This window comes from Mustelus asterias, chromosome 11, assembly GCF_964213995.1.
Source record: "Mustelus asterias chromosome 11, sMusAst1.hap1.1, whole genome shotgun sequence".
In the NCBI taxonomy this organism is placed as follows: Eukaryota; Metazoa; Chordata; class Chondrichthyes; order Carcharhiniformes; family Triakidae; genus Mustelus; species Mustelus asterias.
In genome coordinates this window covers 48,163,321-48,180,941 of record NC_135811.1, presented here as the reverse complement: position 1 = coordinate 48,180,941, position 17,621 = coordinate 48,163,321, and the positions used below count along the sequence as shown (strand labels likewise).

Below are 17,621 nucleotides of genomic sequence, written 5' to 3'. Positions count from 1 at the left end.
AGGGGGTGAAGGAGTGTGAAATGAGGGGGTAAGGGGGTGAAGGAGTGTGAAATGAGGGGGTAAGGGGTGAAGGAGAGGTAACAGGGCAAAGGAATGGGATGAGGGTGGGAGGGGGTGGAGCCGTGAAGGGTGGGTGAGGGTAAGGGGATGAGGGGTGGAGGTATTGCGGGTGATAGGTAGCGGGGGTAACGGGTCGGGAATGGTGGGTGATGGTGAGGGGTAGGGGGTGAGGGGAAGGGGAGGTGGTGGGTAAGGGGGGGGGGGTGGTGAGAGGTTTGGAGGTATTCTTGCACTCATCCCCAGCACCACACATACTGACATAGAAACTGTGTTAGAAACTTAGTGGGGGTGCGGGGATGAGGTGGGTGCTGGGGTTTTGGACGCGGCTTTGCCCCCATCCCCAGTACCACACACTGCGCCTCTCTTGTGCCTCCCCCGGGATGGGAGCTTGCCTGGGGCTGGGAGCAGTGAGCCGGTGTTTGCTGAATTTCCCCCTCTCTCTCTCTATCTCTATCTATCTCTGGCTGACGCAAACAGTGACGCTGGTGGCTTCCTGATGAGAGACAGACACAGAGAGAGAGAGACAGCACACACTCACTCACACACACACTCACTCTCACACACTCGGTACCGCTCAGCACTACAGCAGAAAGCGGACTTTCGCTTTCCTCCCCCCCTCCTCTTCTCTCCCCAGCCACCACCTCCACACGCCTCTCTCTCTCTCTCTCGCTTCACGCTACATCATGCTGCTGCGTAGTTGGTTTTTCTCTTAAAAATTTCCCAGGGAGGGAGGGAAGCAAATCGGTCCATCTCCATTGCCAGATACAAGTGGTGAGATGAGTTTACGTTTGTGGATAAACTGTACTCTTAGTTAGCCCAGGGATAGAATTCAGTGCGTAGCGTGTCAGCTGATTTATTTATATATATATATTTAGTTGGGGGGTGGGGGGCAGCATTGCCTGTACTGTGTATAGTGAAATGAGAACAGCTTCTTGAGTAAGTGCAGTGCGCTCCATACTAGATCCACACACATACACACCTGCGCACATTATAACTACAGCACACACCGAGTCTAAGTGACAGGGCTCCACGTGTTCAGCTCCAACACAAGTGTACCCATCAAATTTCTTCTCTGCCCGGCAAGGAAGGGGCAAGAGCGCCTCTCTTTTTCTCTCTCTCTCTCTCAACACTGAGGATCCCCGCGATTGGGTGGCCAGCATTACGATACGGCCTACTTTCTTGTTTTTTAAAAAAAACACATAAAACACTAGGGCTGTATCCTTTCCACCCTTTCGCTGCGTGACGATGCACAAGTAGCATTTCATGTACCGAGCGGGCTCTTTTCATGCTGCGCCTTCTCTCTCTATTCGCCTGGAAGTTGCGGGGCAGGCAGGCGCAGGGTAAAACGGCATTTTTGTTTTGTGATGATGATTTATGATGTGGCTGGGACTCCCTCCCGCCAGTCTGTACGCAGGAATTTAAAGTTTCAAAACGCAGAGTCATTGGTGAAATTCTTGTTTTTTTTCTCCTGAAATCATCCCACCCAGAATATTGTAACAAAAAAAATGAAGTTCATCAGCGAAATGGTTGACTCCCCCTGTTTTTCAGAAATATGCGTGTCACACTTTAAACGAGAAAGGTTCCTTTTAAAGTAACTTAAGTTTAAAAGGAGACATGTCATGTGCTAAATTATTGAATCACAGAATGGTCAAATTTGCAACAATTTACATGATGTATTAACTTTTTTATTTGTTGCTAAATTCCTAAAATTGAAAGATGTAAATAAACTGCATTGCAAAAGTCTGTGCTGTTACTTTGCAGACTTGCCCTGGTCACTAAAATGACTTTGGATTTTATGGCTTCATAATATGATGCTCTGGTTTTACTGTGAGTTAAGCCTGGCTACAAATTCACTAATGAGATAATAACACCTGATATCTTAACTCTCATTTTCAATTTACTTTTCATATTTTTGCTAGGGCATTTATGGAAGGTACTTTATTCTTATTTTATTTTTTTAAATCTTGTTTGAATTTGATTCATAATTCCAAAATAAGCACCATTTACTATAATACAAACTTTTAACTCAAGAACACTAGTTACATTATTTTGGAGCATTCTTTCACTTGGACACTATTTCTGTTGGCGGCAATAGCTAAACATAATTACCCTGAAAGATGTGTGCTTATGAGTTAAAATTGGGATTTAGATTTGCTGTGTGCCAAAATAGAGACAGGTTTGGTAACCCACCCACCCCATGCACATTTTACAGTAAATGATTGGTATTAGATCAGTAACTTGGAATTCATTACATAGTAATTTACACTTTATAATGTTATAGTTACTTCAGGAACAACTTAAACTCCAAAGAAACATTCTGATCGAGTAAATTGGTAGTTTAATAGCCAATCACTGCATTGTTTATCAGCTATGATTTAATGTACAGTTAACATATTTATTTTGTAATGCTGTAGGTTTGGGACACTTTGTACAATACAGAAGAAGAGAAAAGCATAACCTTGATCCTTGACTAAAGGACAATGTGCTCCTGGAGAAGTTGATTTGCTTCAAATTTGTTCCAACAAATTTCTCAGACAGATGCCTGGAGAAGTGCAGCTGTGCCGTGCAGCACAGCAAGTCCTTTAAACATAGAGCCACCTGTCAACTCTGGCCTGATTTTCCTGTTCTTTTACTGTTACCTTGTCCAACAATGGCCACACAAAGGAAATACCTAGTGAGAGAATTTAATGACATCATCACTTGTCACATCTGCAAAGGCTACCTTATCAAGCCAACTACAGTGACTGAGTGTCTACACACTTGTAAGTAATGCTGCAAGAATTATGATATATGTTTCTGAATAATAGTCCGGGAGTATTGGATCAGCCTTGATAATTCACCGTCAATCCTTGCGTATGACAAAAAATGAAAATACCATGTCGAAACTATACTTGATGGAATATTGTGACAGTGGCAGAAAATACTTAACGGCATAGTTGGTGACAGTAAATGGAGACAGTATCATACAACAGCTAATTCTCATCATTATTGTAACTGTTGCCGCTTTCTGATAATAGGAATGAACTTTAGAATGGGATGGTACTATTTCTATCATGGCTGCTTGGTTAATGGCCTTCCACTGTATTGCACAAATTAACCTTTTACCAGACTAGAAAAACAAAGCACACTATTGGCAGTTGTTGGCCAATGGTATTTAGGGAGCACCTCATTATTCTAAGAACTCCCACTTATGCATGTATTCCAAGATTTTGCTCTGTATATTGGCTATCATTCTGGATCCAAGTCTTTGAGCACTATTTTGTCCAACATCTCACAGCACTGCTGTGCTGTCTGTCTCCAAATGATCTGCATTTCAAACAACATTCCTTAATTGGGTTTTACACCATTTAGCATCCCAGCTGACCTTATCCCCTGCTGAAGAAATAGGCTTAAGTACCCTCCACTACTTATGTCTTTGTTTTCTTTGAATACCCATCTCACCTGTTGCTGTCTCTTTCAGACAAATTTCCCAGCTGCTTCATCCTCTCTTCTTGGTGACCTTGCTCTTATTTTGCATTTTTGAGATTATCCTCTCCTCCCTATTGCCTCTTTGCTATCCCCTTTGCTGATCCTGTATCATTGAATGTTTTCGGGATAGTACCTTAGAACAGCATGTTCTGGAGCCAGCCAAAGAGCAGGCTATTACTAGACTGGTAATGTGCAACGAGAGGGTAGTAATTCATGATCTCATGGTGAAGGCGCCCCTGGGTAGGAGCATCCATGATATGATTGAATTTTATATTCAGTTTGAGGGGGAGAAGACTGGGTCTGAGACTATGGGCAAGATTCTCTGGCCTCTCAGTATTTTTCTCTGCGGCAAGAGGCAGCGTGCCTTTCGCCTTTGGTGGAATCCTCTGGTCCCGCTGCTGTCAATGGGAATTCCCATTGAAGCCATCTCACATTGCAGGGAAACCTGCAGTGGAGGTCGTCACTGGTAGAACTACAGAATCCCACTGGCACGAATGGCCGGATAATTCAGGCAATGTTAAATTTAAATATTGGCAATTATGAGGACGTGAAAGCTGAGCTGGTGAATTAACAAATTAGGTTAAGGGATGGGTCAAGTGTGGCAAACATTTAAGGGGCTTTTTCAGAATGTGCAGAATAGATACATTACAATGAGTAAGAAAAAGTCCAAGGGAAGGACCCACCATCTGTGGTTAACCAGAAGAATTAAAGATAGTATCAAACGTAAAGAAAAAGCATATAATTCGCTCGGACAGGTGGCAGGTCAGAAGATTGGGCAGAATATATGGTAAGAAGTTTAACAACACCAGGTTAAAGTCCAACAGGTTTATTTGGTAGCAAAAGCCACACAAGCTTTCGGAGCTGCAAGCCCCTTCTTCAGGTGAGTGGGAATTCTGTTCACAAACAGAGCATATAAAGACACAAACTCAATTTACATGAATAATGGTTGGAATGCGATTACTTACAACTAATCAAGTCTTTAAGAAACAAAACAATGTAAGTATTCGCATTCCAACCATTATTCATGTAAATTGAGTTTGTGTCTTTATATGCCCTGTTTGTGAACAGAATTCCCACTCACCTGAAGAAGGGGCTTGGAGCTCCGAAAGCTTGTGTGGCTTTTGCTACCAAATAAACCTGTTGGACTTTAACCTGGTGTTGTTAAACTTCTCACTGTGTTTACCCCAGTCCAACGCCGGCATCTCCACATCAGAATATATGGAACAGCAAAGGATGACTAAAAGAGTAATATGGAAGGAGCAATTAGAGTATGAGATAAAACCGGCTAGAAATATGAAAAAAGATAATGAGTTTTTAGTAAATACTTAAGAAGAGTTAATGTGATGAGTGTTGGTCCTATGGAAAGTGAGTCTGAAGAATTGATAATGGAAAACAAGGGGATGGCAGATGAATTAAACAGGTATTTTTCATCTGTCTTCACTGTAGAAGATACAAGTAACATTCCAGAAGCAGCTATAAAACAGGAAATGGAAAGTAGGGAGAAACTGGGAAAATTACAGTCACCAGAGAAGTACTGAGTAAATTGTTGGAGCTGAGAGCTGACAAGAGTCTGGGTCCTGATGGACTTCATCCTTACTAGAGTTGTAAAATAAATGTCTGATCAGATAGTTGATGCATTGGTTTTAATTTTCTAAAACTCCCTAGATTTGGGGAAGATCCCATTGGATTGGAAGATATCAATTGTAACTCCACTATTCAAAAAGAGAGGGAGACAGAAAGCAGGAAACTGCAGGCCAGTTAGTTTAATATCTATCATAGGGAAAATGTTAATTAGAAGCTATTAATAAAGAAGTTATAGCAGGGCATCTGAAATCATCATAGAAATCATAGAAACCCTACAGTGCAGAAGGAGGCCATTCGGCCCATCGAGTCTGCACTGACCACAATCCCACCCAGGCCCTACCCCCACATATTTACCTGCTAATCCCTCTAACCTACGCATCTCAGGACTCTAAGGGGCAATTTTTAACCTGGCCAATCAACCTAACCCGCACATCTTTGGACTGTGGGAGGAAACCGGAGCACCCGGAGAAAACCCACACAGACACGAGGAGAATGTGCAAACTCCACACAGACAGTGACCCGAGCCGGGAATCGAACCCAGGACCCTGGAGCTGTGAAGCAGCAGTGCTAACCACTGTGCTACTGTGCCGCCCCTGATTTGATTTATTATTGTCACATGTATTAACATACAATGAAAAGTATTGTTTCTTGTGTGCTATACAGACAAAGCATACCGTTCATAGAGAAGGAAGCGAGAGCATGCAGAATGTAGTGTTACAGTCATAGCTAGGGTGTAGAGAAAGATCAGCTAAATGCAAGGTAAATCCATTCAAAAGTCTGACAGCAGCAGGGAAGAAGCTGTTCTTGAGTCGGTTGGTACATGACCTCAGACTTTTATATCTTTTTCCCGATGGAAGAAGGTGGAAGAGAGAATGTCCGGGGTGCGTGATGTCCTTAATTACGCTGGCTGCTTTGCCGAGGCAGCAGGAAGTATAGACAGAGTCAATGGATGGGTGGCTGGTTTACGTGATGGATTGGGCTACATTCATGACCTTTTGTAGTTCCTTGTAGTCTTGGGCAGAGCAGGAGCCATACCAAGCTATGATACAACCAGAAAGGATGCTTTCTATGGTGCATCTGTAAAAGTTGGTGAGAGTCGTAGCTGACATGCCAAATTTCCTTAGTCTTCTGAAAAAGTAGAGGCGTTGGTGGGCTTTCTTAATTATAGTATCGGCTCGAGGGGACCAGGACAGGTTGTTGGTGATCTGGACACCTAAAAACCTGAGGCTCTCGACCTTTCTACTTCGTCCCCATTGATGTAAACAGGAGCATGTTCTCCTTTACGCTTCCTGAAGTCGATGACAATCTCCTTCGTTTTGTTGACATTGAGGGAGAGATTATTGTTGCCGCACCAGTTCACCAGATTCTCTATCTCATTCCTGTACTTTGTCTCGTCATTGTTTGAGATCCGACCTACTACGGTGGTGTCATCAGCAAACCTGAAAATCGAGTTGGAGGGGAGTTTGGCCACACAGTCATAGGTATATAAGGAGTATAGTCGGGGGCTGAGAGCACAGCCTTGTGGGACACCGGTGTTGAGGATGATCGCGGAGGAGGTTTTGTCGCCTATCCTTACTGATTGTGGTCTGTAAGTTAGGAAGTTCAGGATGCAGTCGCAGAGGGAGGTGCCGAGGCCCAGGCCACGGAGTTTGGAGATGAGTTTTGTGGGAATAATGGTGTTGAAGGTCGAGCTGTAGTCAATAAATAGGAGTTTGACTTGGGCGTCCTTGTTATCCAGGTGTGCCAGAGTTGAGTGCAGGGCCAAGGAGATGGCGTCTGCTGTGGACGTGTTGCGGCGATAGGCAAACTGAAGTGGATCCAGTAGTCCGGGAGGCTGGAATTGAATCGTGCCATAACTAACCTTTCGAAGCACTTCATAATGGCGAATGTCAGAGCCACTGGCCAATAGTCATTGGATAAGTTCTTAGATAAGTTCAAAGTAGTCAGGTAGAGTCAGCATGGTTTTGTGAAAGAGAAATCATGTTTAACCAATCTATTGGAGTTCTTTGAAGAAGTGGGTGGACAGTGGTTAGCTCTGCTGCCTCACAGCGCCAGGGATCTGAGTTCAGTTCCAGCCTCGGGTGGCTATCTGTGTGGATTTTGCTCTTGTCTGCATAGGTTTCCTCCGGGTGCTCCAGTTTCCTTCCACAGTCCAAAGATGTGTGGGTTAGGTTGATTGACCATGCTAAATTGACCCTTGGGGCGGGATTTTATGGCCTCGCTCGTCCTGAAACCATACAATTCTGTCTGAGGTCAACGGACCTTTCTATGGTCCACCCCTCACCTTCTTCGATTCCCGTGCTGGGAGGGATGGTAAAATTCTGGCCTTAATGTCAGCAGGGTAGATGCATGGGGCTATGGGGATAGGGCCTGGATAGGATTGTTGTCAGTGCAGGCCTGATGGGCCGAATGCCTCCTTCTGCACTGCAGCAATTCTATTCTATGAAGTAACATGTACTGTGGATAAAGTGGGACTGGTGGATGATTTAGATTATTTAGATTTCCAGAAGGCATTGGATAAGGTGCCACATCAAAGGTTACTGTGGAAAATAAAAGCTCATGTCACATATAGGCGTGGATTGAAGATTGGCTGGCCAACAGGAAGCAGAGAGTCGGCATAAATGGGTCTTTTTCAAGTTTCAAGTTGGATGTCTCAGGGACAGGACTGGATAGTCCAGGTGCCGGGATTCAGATGTTTCAGGAAGGACAGGGAGGGAGGCAAGAAAGGGGGTGAGTGGCACTGCTGATCAGGGATAGTGTCACAGCTGTAGAGAAGGTGTACGCTGTGGAGGGATTGTCCACCGAGTCTCTGTGGGTGGAAGTTCAGAGTGGGAAGGGGTCGGTCACTTTGCTGGGAGTTTTCTATTGGCCGCCCAATAGTAACAGGGAGGTGGAGGAGCAGATAGGGAAACAGATCCTGGAGAGATGCAGTAATAGCAGAGTTGTTGTGATGGGAGACTTTAATTTCTCAAACATAGATTGGAATATCCCTTGGGTAAGGGGATTGGATGGGGAAGAGTTCGTTAGGTGTGTTCAGGAGGGTTTCCTGACACAGCATGTGGACAAGCCTGCAAGAGGAGAGGCTGTACTTGATCTGATACTGACCAATGAACCTGGACAGGTGTCAGATCTCTCAGTGGGAGAGCATCTTGGGGATAGCGATCATAACTCTATCTCCTTTAGGCTTGCAGTGGAAAAAGAGAGGATCAGGCAAGCTAGGAAAGTGTTTATATGGAGTAAGGGGAAATATGAAGACATTAGTCAGCAAATTAGAGGAGTAAATTGGAAGGAGGTATTCTCGGGGAAATGTACTGAAGAGAGGGGGCAGTTTTTCAAAGAATGTCTGTCTAGAGTTCTACAGGACAACGTTCCGAGCAGACAGGGAGGTGCTGGTCGGTTAAAGGAACCGGGGTGCACGAAAGCTGTGCGGGACCTAGTCGAGAAGAAAAGGAAAGCGTACAAAAGGCTCAGAGAGCTTGGCGAAGATAGGGATTTAGAAGAGTATACGGCTTGTAGGAAGGGACGAAAGAAGGAAATTAGGAGAGCCAGAAGAGGTCACGAGAAGGCCCTGGCAGGTAGGATTAAGGAGAATCCTAAGGTGTTCTATAAATATGTGACGAGTAAAAGGATGAGACGTGATGGAATAGAGCCTATAAAAGGTGAAGGCGGGAAAGTCTGTACGGAACCAGTAGAAATGGCAGAGGTGCTCAATGAGTATTTTGCCTCGGTTTTCACAGAGGAGAAGGACCTGGGTGGATGTACTGCGGGCGTGCGGTGGACTGAAAGGATTGAGTATGTGGACTTTAAGAAAGAGGTTGTGCTGGAATCTTTGAATGGCATCAAGATAGATAAGTCGCCGGGTCCGGATGGGATGTACCCCAGGTTACTGTGGGAGGCGAGGGAAGAGATTGCAGAGCCTCTGGCGATGATCTTTGCGTTGTCGATGGAGACGGGAGAGGTGCTGGAGGATTGGAGGATTGTGGTTCCTATTTTCAAGAAGGGGAATAGGGATAGCCCAGGTAATTACCGACCGGTGAGTCTAACCTCAGTGGTTGGTAAACTGATGGAGAAGATCCTGAGGGACAGGATGTATGAGCATTTAGAGAGGTTTAGTATGCTCAAGAATACTCAGCATGGCTTTGTCAAAGGCAGATCGTGCCTTACGAGCCTGGTGGAGTTCTTCGAAAATGTGACTAAACACATTGGCGAAGGGAAGGCGGTAGATGTGGTTTATATGGATTTTAGCAAGGTGTTCGATAAGGTCCCCCATGCAAGGCTTCTAGAAAACGTGAGAGGGCACGGGATCCAAGGGGCTGCTGCCCGGTGGATCCAGAACTGGCTTGCCCAAAGGAGGCAGAGAGTGGGTATAGATGGGTCTTTTTCTAAATGGAGGTCGGTTACGAGTAGTGTGCCCCAGGGATCTGTTCTGGGACCCTTGCTGTTTGTCATTTTCATAAATGACCTGGATGAGGAAGCGGAGGGATGGGTTGGTAAGTTTGCCGATGACACGAAGGTTGGTGGGGTTGTGGATAGTCTGGAGGGATGTCAGAAGTTACAGAGGGACATAGATAGGATGCAAGACTGGGCGGACAAGTGGCAGATGGACTTCAACCCAGATAAATGCGTCGTGGTCCATTTTGGTAGGTCAAATGGGATGAAGGAGTACAATATAAAGGGAAAGACTCTTAGTACAGGAGAGGATCAGAAGGACCTTGGGGTCCGGGTCCATAGGACTCTAAAATCGGCCCCGCAGGTGGAGGAGGTGGTTAAGAAGGCGTATGGTGTGCTGGCCTTTATCAATCGAGGGATTGAGTTTCGGAGTCCGGGGATAATGATGCAGCTATATAAGACCCTCGTCAGACCCCACTTGGAGTACTGTGCTCAGTTCTGGTCGCCTTACTATAGGAAGGATGTGGAAAAGATTGAAAGGGTGCAGAGGAGATTTACAAGGTTGTTGCCTGGATTGAGTGGCATGCCTTATGAGGATAGGCTGAGGGAGCTCGGTCTTTTCTCCTTGGAGAGATGAAGGATGAGAGGAGACCTAATAGAGGTGTATAAGATGTTGAGAGGCATAGATCGGGTGGACTCTCAGAGGCTTTTTCCCAGAGTGGAAATGTCTGCTACGAGAGGACACAGGTTTAGGGTGCTGGGGGGTAGGTGCAGGGGAGATGTTAGGGGTAAGTTTTTCACACAGAGGGTGGTGGGCGAGTGGAATTGGCTGCCGTCAGTGGTGGTGGAGGCGAACTCAATAGGGTCTTTTAAGAGACTCCTGGATGAGTACATGGAGCTTAATAGGATGGAGGGTTATAGGTAGGTCTAGAAGGTAGGGATGTGTTCGGCACAACTTGTGGGCCGAAGGGCCTGTTTGTGCTGTAGTTTTTCTATGTTTCTATGTTTCTAAAGAGTGGTGGGATCAGTGCTGGGACCTCAAATGTGTAGAGCTTATCTGAATGACTTGGATGAAGGGATGGTTGCCAAATTTGCTGATGACACAAAGGTAGGTAGGAAAGTAAGTTGTGAAGTAGACATAAGGAGGTTACAAACAAGTATCGATAAGTTAAGTGGACAAAGATCTGGCAAGTGGAGTATAATGTGAGAAAAAGTGAAATGACTGCCCTAGGATCTGGATGTCCTAATGCTTGAATCACAAAAGGCTGGTATGCATGTACGACAAATAAATAGGAAAGCTAATAGCATGTTACAATTTATTGTGAAGGGAATTGACTACAAAAGAAGGGAGGTTATGTTTCAGTTGACAGGGTACCAGTGAGACCACATTTGGAGTACTTTATACAGTATTGGTCACCTTATTTTAAGGAAAGATGTAAATGTGTTGGAAGCAGTGTGGAGAAGGTTTACTAAACTAATACCTGGCAAGGGTGAGTTGCCGTATGACGAAAGATTAGAATGGCTAGGCTTGTATCTGCTGCAGTTTGGAAGAGGAGGAGGCGACTTGATTGAAATGCAAAATCCTGAGGGGTTTTGACAGGGTGGATATATGAGGATGTTTCTTCCTGTGGGAGAATCTAGAACTGGGATCACTGTTTAAAAATAAGGGGTCACCGATTTGAAATGGAGGCGAGGTGAAATGTTTTCACTGAAAGGGCCGGTGAGTCTTCAGAACTGTCTTCCTGGGAAGGTTCTGGAAGCAGAGCCTTTGAATATTTTTAAGGTAGAGGCAGATAGATTCTTGGTAAGCAAAGGGATGATAGATTATCAGCAGTAGGCGGAGTGCAGATTTTGGTTACTATCAGATTGGCAATGATCTTACTGAATTGCAGAATGGGCTTGAGGGTCTGAATGGTCTACTCCTGCTCCTTGTTCATATGTACATGGATCATTATTCACTCCTTGGCTCTATCAACCTCTGTGCACTAATTTCTCTGTGAAGTAAGGCTCTTGACATATATTGATGATAAAGGTATTGATATCTTGACCCTGATAGAAAATTAACTTATGGACTCAGTTTTCCCTTCACCAAAGCTATTCTATCCTCTTCCACCTTCTGACTTCCTGTCCTGCCTGATTTCTGTGCATTGTTTGATAAAACAGATCGTTGCTTTCTTTTTCTTCTAATTTCCTTGTTGCTTCTCTTATTTGTTTTAACAGAGCCAACAGATTGCCAGCAATGGTTTCTCTTCCCGTCCAGTCATTCTTTACCAATAAGTTCCAAAGATCAACCTTTGTCCCAGTCCTCATTTGTATGTCCATTTGGCGTCAGGTCAACTTCCTTAGATGCTGTAATGACACCCCCAACCCTTATTTCCTTTACTTGTCACCTGTTTTTCTAGATTGTCTGCCACAAGGTAGCCAGAATTTTCTGAATATTGAGAGCAGCATTGTGAAAGTCGCTGATCTCGGCCCTCCCTCATCAGAAACTTTACTGAAACCACAGCTTCCATTGGTTGAACATAATTGCATCTACCTTCTGAGTCCTGTATGATGGAGAGCTGAGTTTCAAACTCCTTGCGCTGTCCATCATAGTACCTGCTGAATTGCATCTTCACAGAATTGCCATTGTCTGCACCGGCTTTGCTCTGAGTCAGTGTTGCTGTTACCTCTGGACTGGCAAACTTTCTAAACTTCACCCTCAATAAACTCCAACTTATTCGGGTTTCTGCCTCTCACATTATGACCTGTGCTCAGTGTCAATCACCCAAAATTCCTGTCCTCACTTATGTAAACTGGCTTCCCTGTCTTTAGTATATTCAGTTTTAAATCCTCAATCTGCAAATTCCATCATTGCTTCACCGACCCCCCCCCCCCCAGTTGTGTAACCTTATCTATGATGTGAGATGCCGGCGTTGGACTGGGGTAAGCACAGTAAGAAGTCTCACAACACCAGGTTAAAGTCCAACAGGTTTATTTGGTAGCAAATACCATAAGCTTTCGGAGCACAGCTCCTTCGTCAGATGGAGTGGATATCTGTTGGAGAACAGATATCCACTCCATCTGACGAAGGAGCTGTGCTCCGAAAGCTTATGGTATTTGCTACCAAATAAATCTGTTGGACTTTAACCTGGTGTTGTGAGACTTCTTACTAACCTTATCTAGCCATGCATTACTTTCAGCAGTGTGTATCTGTCATCTTCTTCTCTAGTCGTGCTCCTGTGCTTCTCTTCTTTGCCTCCAGTCCATCTGTGATGGCAGGTGATTGTACGTTTTTTCTATTCCAGGAACTCCTTCAATGTTGTACATGGGTTATGGGTTACCTTACCCGTTCTTCATTTTAAAAAAAAAATCCCTTTTCAGATAGTTTTTATGTTTACTATTAATTTCTGTACAGTTGTTGACCTCACTGCTTTTCAACTCCATTTGGAGTGTCTGTGGAATTTTCTTCTTCGATTTTACTGCGTATTGAGCGATGCATCACGTGGCTACTGCTCTGAATGATAGTGAGCCAACCATCAGAATTTATGTGTGGTTAGATATAGTGCCTTTGTTTAAAAACTCTGATGTATACATTTAAAAATTGTGTGTGATTAACATCTGAGGAGATCAGCTAATGCAATGTTTGAAGACAGGAGCGATGTTTAGTTGCTGAGCTAGCCTATAGTGTTAGTAATCCCATTCAAGTGACTACCCAAATACTTTTGTATATGAAAAAGATCTAAATAGGCACAGTGTGGGGTGAATTTAGGGCCAATTCCTGTTGCTAGTGAACATTTCTTCTGATTTCCAGCTAATTTAGCCTTTCTTTGGGAAATCAGAGAAAAGAAATTAGCAGGAAATGATGGCCGCCTTGTTTTGTTTTTAGGTTTGTAAGTCACTTCTTGTTTTTTTAAAAAATAAATTGTCACCTAACGTTTAACAGATAACGTGTGACAGATTCAAACTGAGACTAACGTTCTCACGTGGATCTCCACTGTCATTGTCCATGGAAAGAAAGTAATGAAATATCTGCATGAATTGACATGGCGAGAAAATAAAGAAAATGCATGGATGTTGTCCATGTGAATTTTCACAAAGGTGTTTGATAGGTGCCTTGTAGATAAAATTAAGGCACATTAAAAGAAAGCAGCTAGGATAGGAAGCTGACCAAAAGACAGAACACAAGTAATTGGGTGGGAATACATTTTCAAACTGGAAGGGTATGAGCATTGGTGCACTGTAGAGTCACAATAACGACAGAGGCAGAACCACAAATTGAGCGGGGAATACTGTACATAAAGGAAGAGTCATGTAAGTGCATGTAAGAATCATAATGAGAAGTTTAACAACACCAGGTTAAAGTCCAACAGGTTTATTTGGTAGCAAAAGCCACACAAGCTTTCGAGGCTCTGAGCCCCTTCTTCAGGTGAGTGGGAATTCTGTTCACAAACAGAACTTATAAGACACAGACTCAATTTACATGAATAATGGTTGGAATGCGAATACTTACAACTAATCCAGTCTTTAAGAAACAAAACAATGGGAGTGGAGAGAGCATCAAGACAGGCTAAAAAGATGTGTATTGTCTCCAGACAAGACAGCCAGTGAAACTCTGCAGGTCCACGCAACTGTGGGAGTTACAAATAGTGTGACATAAATTCTGATTCTAGGATCGCATGATAAAGACTCAGGAGGAAAAAAGCAGAAATATTTATGTGAAATAGTGTGACATAAACCCAATATCCCGGTTGAGGCCGTCCTTGTGTGTGCGGAACCTGGCTATCAGTTTCTGCTCCGCGACTCTGCGCTGTCGTGTGTCGCGAAGGCCGCCTTGGAGAACGCTTACCCGAATATCAGAGGCCGAATGCCCGTGACCGTCTGTGTCTTATAAGTTCTGTTTGTGAACAGAATTCCCACTCACCTGAAGAAGGGGCTCAGAGCCTCGAAAGCTTGTGTGGCTTTTGCTACCAAATAAACCTGTTGGACTTTAACCTGGTGTTGTTAAACTTCTTACTGTGTTTACCCCAGTCCAACGCCGGCATCTCCACATCAGAATCATAATGTGCAGGTTAGGTGTATTGGCCATGCTAAACTGCCCCTTAGTGTCCCGGGATGCGTAAGTTAAAGGGATTAGTGGGGTAAATATGTGGGGTTACGAGGATATGGCCTCGGTGGCATTGTTGTCGATGCAGACTCGATGGGCTGAATGGCCTCCTTCTGCACTGTAGGGAGTCTATGATAACTTCACTTGAGTGTCAAGTGCAATTGTGCCCAGATTCCTGATTGCACCCAAAGTGGAAACTCTAGCCTAATATATTTAAAAGAAAATATAGTATTCTAGGTTTGAAAATTAGGAACATCCCGCAAAGACTCGGAGAATATTGTGTTCAGTATTAGTGAGACTGATTTTGACAGGGGTTCACAAACCACGGGATGATTATTTTGGGTCGTGAACTTTGAGGCAGCAGTGGTGACCACCAAGAGGACAATCCTGGAATCGGTGCTGAAGCTCCATTAAATGCGCGTGCATGAGTGTTAGCTCTGAGGCCCCATCAGAGTCCTCAGAGTGATTGTGGATAAAACCGTTGGCTCTTGCTCAACAACCTCTGTGCGCCCCCCCCCCCCCCCCCCCCCCGCCATCCCACCCCAATCCCTCTAACTCTTGGGTCTCACCTATTTTCGAACATTAAAATGATATCTCAATGAATAAAAAGTTTGGGAAGCAGTGGATTAGGACATTTTTACAGATATTTATTTTATTTGACTCTATTTTGAGTTTAATTGTGGTTGTTTATTTTTAGGAGTTGCTTAAACTTGTTTATTTTCTGCCTTAACTCTGATTTAAGATGGTAACAAGTTAATTGATTGTTTATGTGAGATTTAACACAATACCTTTATATTTGCTGATCTCCATTGGCTTATAAATAATACCTTAATTTAAAATTTCTTAATTCTTGTTTTCAACCGTAACTTCTTCCAACTCTATCGCACTTTGAAATCTTTGTGCTTCTCCAACTCTGGCTCTTGTGCAGTTCTGATTTTTTATGCTCTACCATCAATTGCCAAGGCTCTAAGCTCTGGAAAGCTCTCCATTTTCTTCTCTCTCTTTCTCTTCCTCTCTCCTCCACCAACTGCCAACCCACACTCCCTCAACTCTTCTCTTTTGAGAGTTAAAACCTGCCACTTTGACCAATCTTATGGTCACCTGTCCTAACCCCTCCTTGCGATGTGTTTGATAAGTGGTCCTTGAAGCTTCTTGGGACGTTTTCTTTTATATTAAAGGTAGAATATAAATGCCATTTTTTGTGGTGTTATCATGAGCTGTTTCGAAATGTTTTTCCCTGTCATAGTTAGGCAATTCTGTAAGTTACATCAGTATAGGCTTCAATTTATGAGCATAAAATTAATATTGAGTTATGAAAGACCATGAGTATGTGGAGATTAGACTGAGAGCTCAGTTGCAGAATTTTAACCTTGAGTTGCATTTGGACAGGAACTTTCCTCTATAGTTAAGACTTGCATGAAGTACGAAAGTAGAGTTTGATTGTTCCAAAAGTTTGGTGCTGGTAGGAATTAAGACTAGCATTAACTACATTTTCTCTCATTGAGGCAGACAGAGGGATAGTTCTAGGAATAGAAGAATGGTGCTAGTGAGAAATTCTATGTTCAGAGGAATATTCAACATTTATTTTGCAGTTGTGACCAAAAATCAAAACTTTTTTTGTTGCATCTCTTTTGCTCGACATCAGTGGTGAATTTTATGCAAAGGGGAAGAGAACTGTCAGAAGAAGTCAAATTCATTTTTACGGGATGTGGGCGTCAATGGATAGGCCAGCATTTATTGCCCATCCCTAGTTGTCCTTCAGAAGGTGGTGGTGAGTTGCCTTCTTGAACCGCTGCAGGATTTTGTGGTGTAGGTACACCAAGAGTGTTGTTAGTGAGGGAATTCCAGGATTTTGACCCAGCGACAGTAAATGAACGTCAATATATTTCCAAGTCAGGATGGCGCGTGATTTGGAGGGGAACTTCTAGATGGTGGTGTATATTCGAATCAGCGACTTAGATAGAAATATATTGAGGCCTTGAAGTGGGAGTCTAAGGATTTAGGCACTTTCAAAGCTAGATTGAAAAGCCACAAGTTCTCAGCAGGGTAGTCTCCAAATTCTTGTGCCCAGTGGTGAAATGGCTAAGGAGCATAATTCTAAATTGAAGGCTGTAAGCCTGGTGTGCGAGGAAAAGTTCACATGCTTTGAGGGCACTTGAAAGAGCTCTGGAATAGGTGAAGGCTATAACGAAGAGCTGACAGTCATCAAACCCAAAATAACACCAATGTCTTTGCAGAGAGGTTTAGTAGAATGGTGGAGGAGGATTTAAACTAATATGGCAAAAGTATAACAAGAGCCGGTTTAATAAACCTGTTGAAACAGAAGCAAAAAACTGCTGAAATAAAAAGGGATGGACTATTGTCAAAGGAGAAAAGAAACACAGATAGGTAGTGAGAAATGAAAAAACAAAGCTTGTGGAAGAAGAAAGGGATATCACAAAATCAATTGGAAACAAGGAATAAGAGTTCAAATCGATTATGTATATGAGTGCCCAAAGTATCCAAAACAAAACTGGATCTTTAGAAGGATTAATAATTTTGGTGACATGTGATGGCTCTAATGGAGACATGTCCTGGGTTTGGATAGGATTGAGAATTTAATATTCTTGTTTAGAATAGTTTTATGAAAGCTATGTGGAGGCAGATAAAGAAGTGGAGTGAATGGCAGTGGGGTCATCATGTTAGAACATAAGGTTGTCCTAGGGAGTTGAAACCAAATCCACATCCATCTAAGACATAAAAAAGGAAATGGTATAATTCTTAGTATACCTTACAGGCCACCAAATTGTGCAGATAAGATAGTGACTGGAAACTAGGGGAATAATTAAGCTGATTTTAATCATTCCAACACAGACTAAAATAAAGGAAACTAATGTGGGTGGAGTGGGAATTATGGTGGCAGAGATGGAAAATTGGCTGACAGTCAGAAATAGGTAAATTGGTGTTGTGGAATTAGAGACGTTTTGAAAATTATCTACCCCAGGGGATATTTTTGTTCTTGGTAAATAAAAATGACTTGGACCTGGACACAGGG

The 17,621-nt window shown here is 43.5% G+C and overlaps 1 protein-coding gene across 1 annotated transcript in view; it reads left to right on the top strand.

Moving 5' to 3' along the window:
* Positions 1-558: 558 nt before the first annotated feature.
* Positions 559-17,621, top strand: part of pcgf5b (polycomb group ring finger 5b) — a 198,220-nt gene continuing 181,157 nt past the window's right edge. The window contains exons 1-2 of the mRNA XM_078224407.1: positions 559-831; positions 2,475-2,822. Coding sequence (XP_078080533.1) covers positions 2,711-2,822 — 112 coding nt within the window. The 5' untranslated portion in view covers positions 559-831; positions 2,475-2,710. The remainder of the gene's footprint in view (positions 832-2,474; positions 2,823-17,621) is intronic.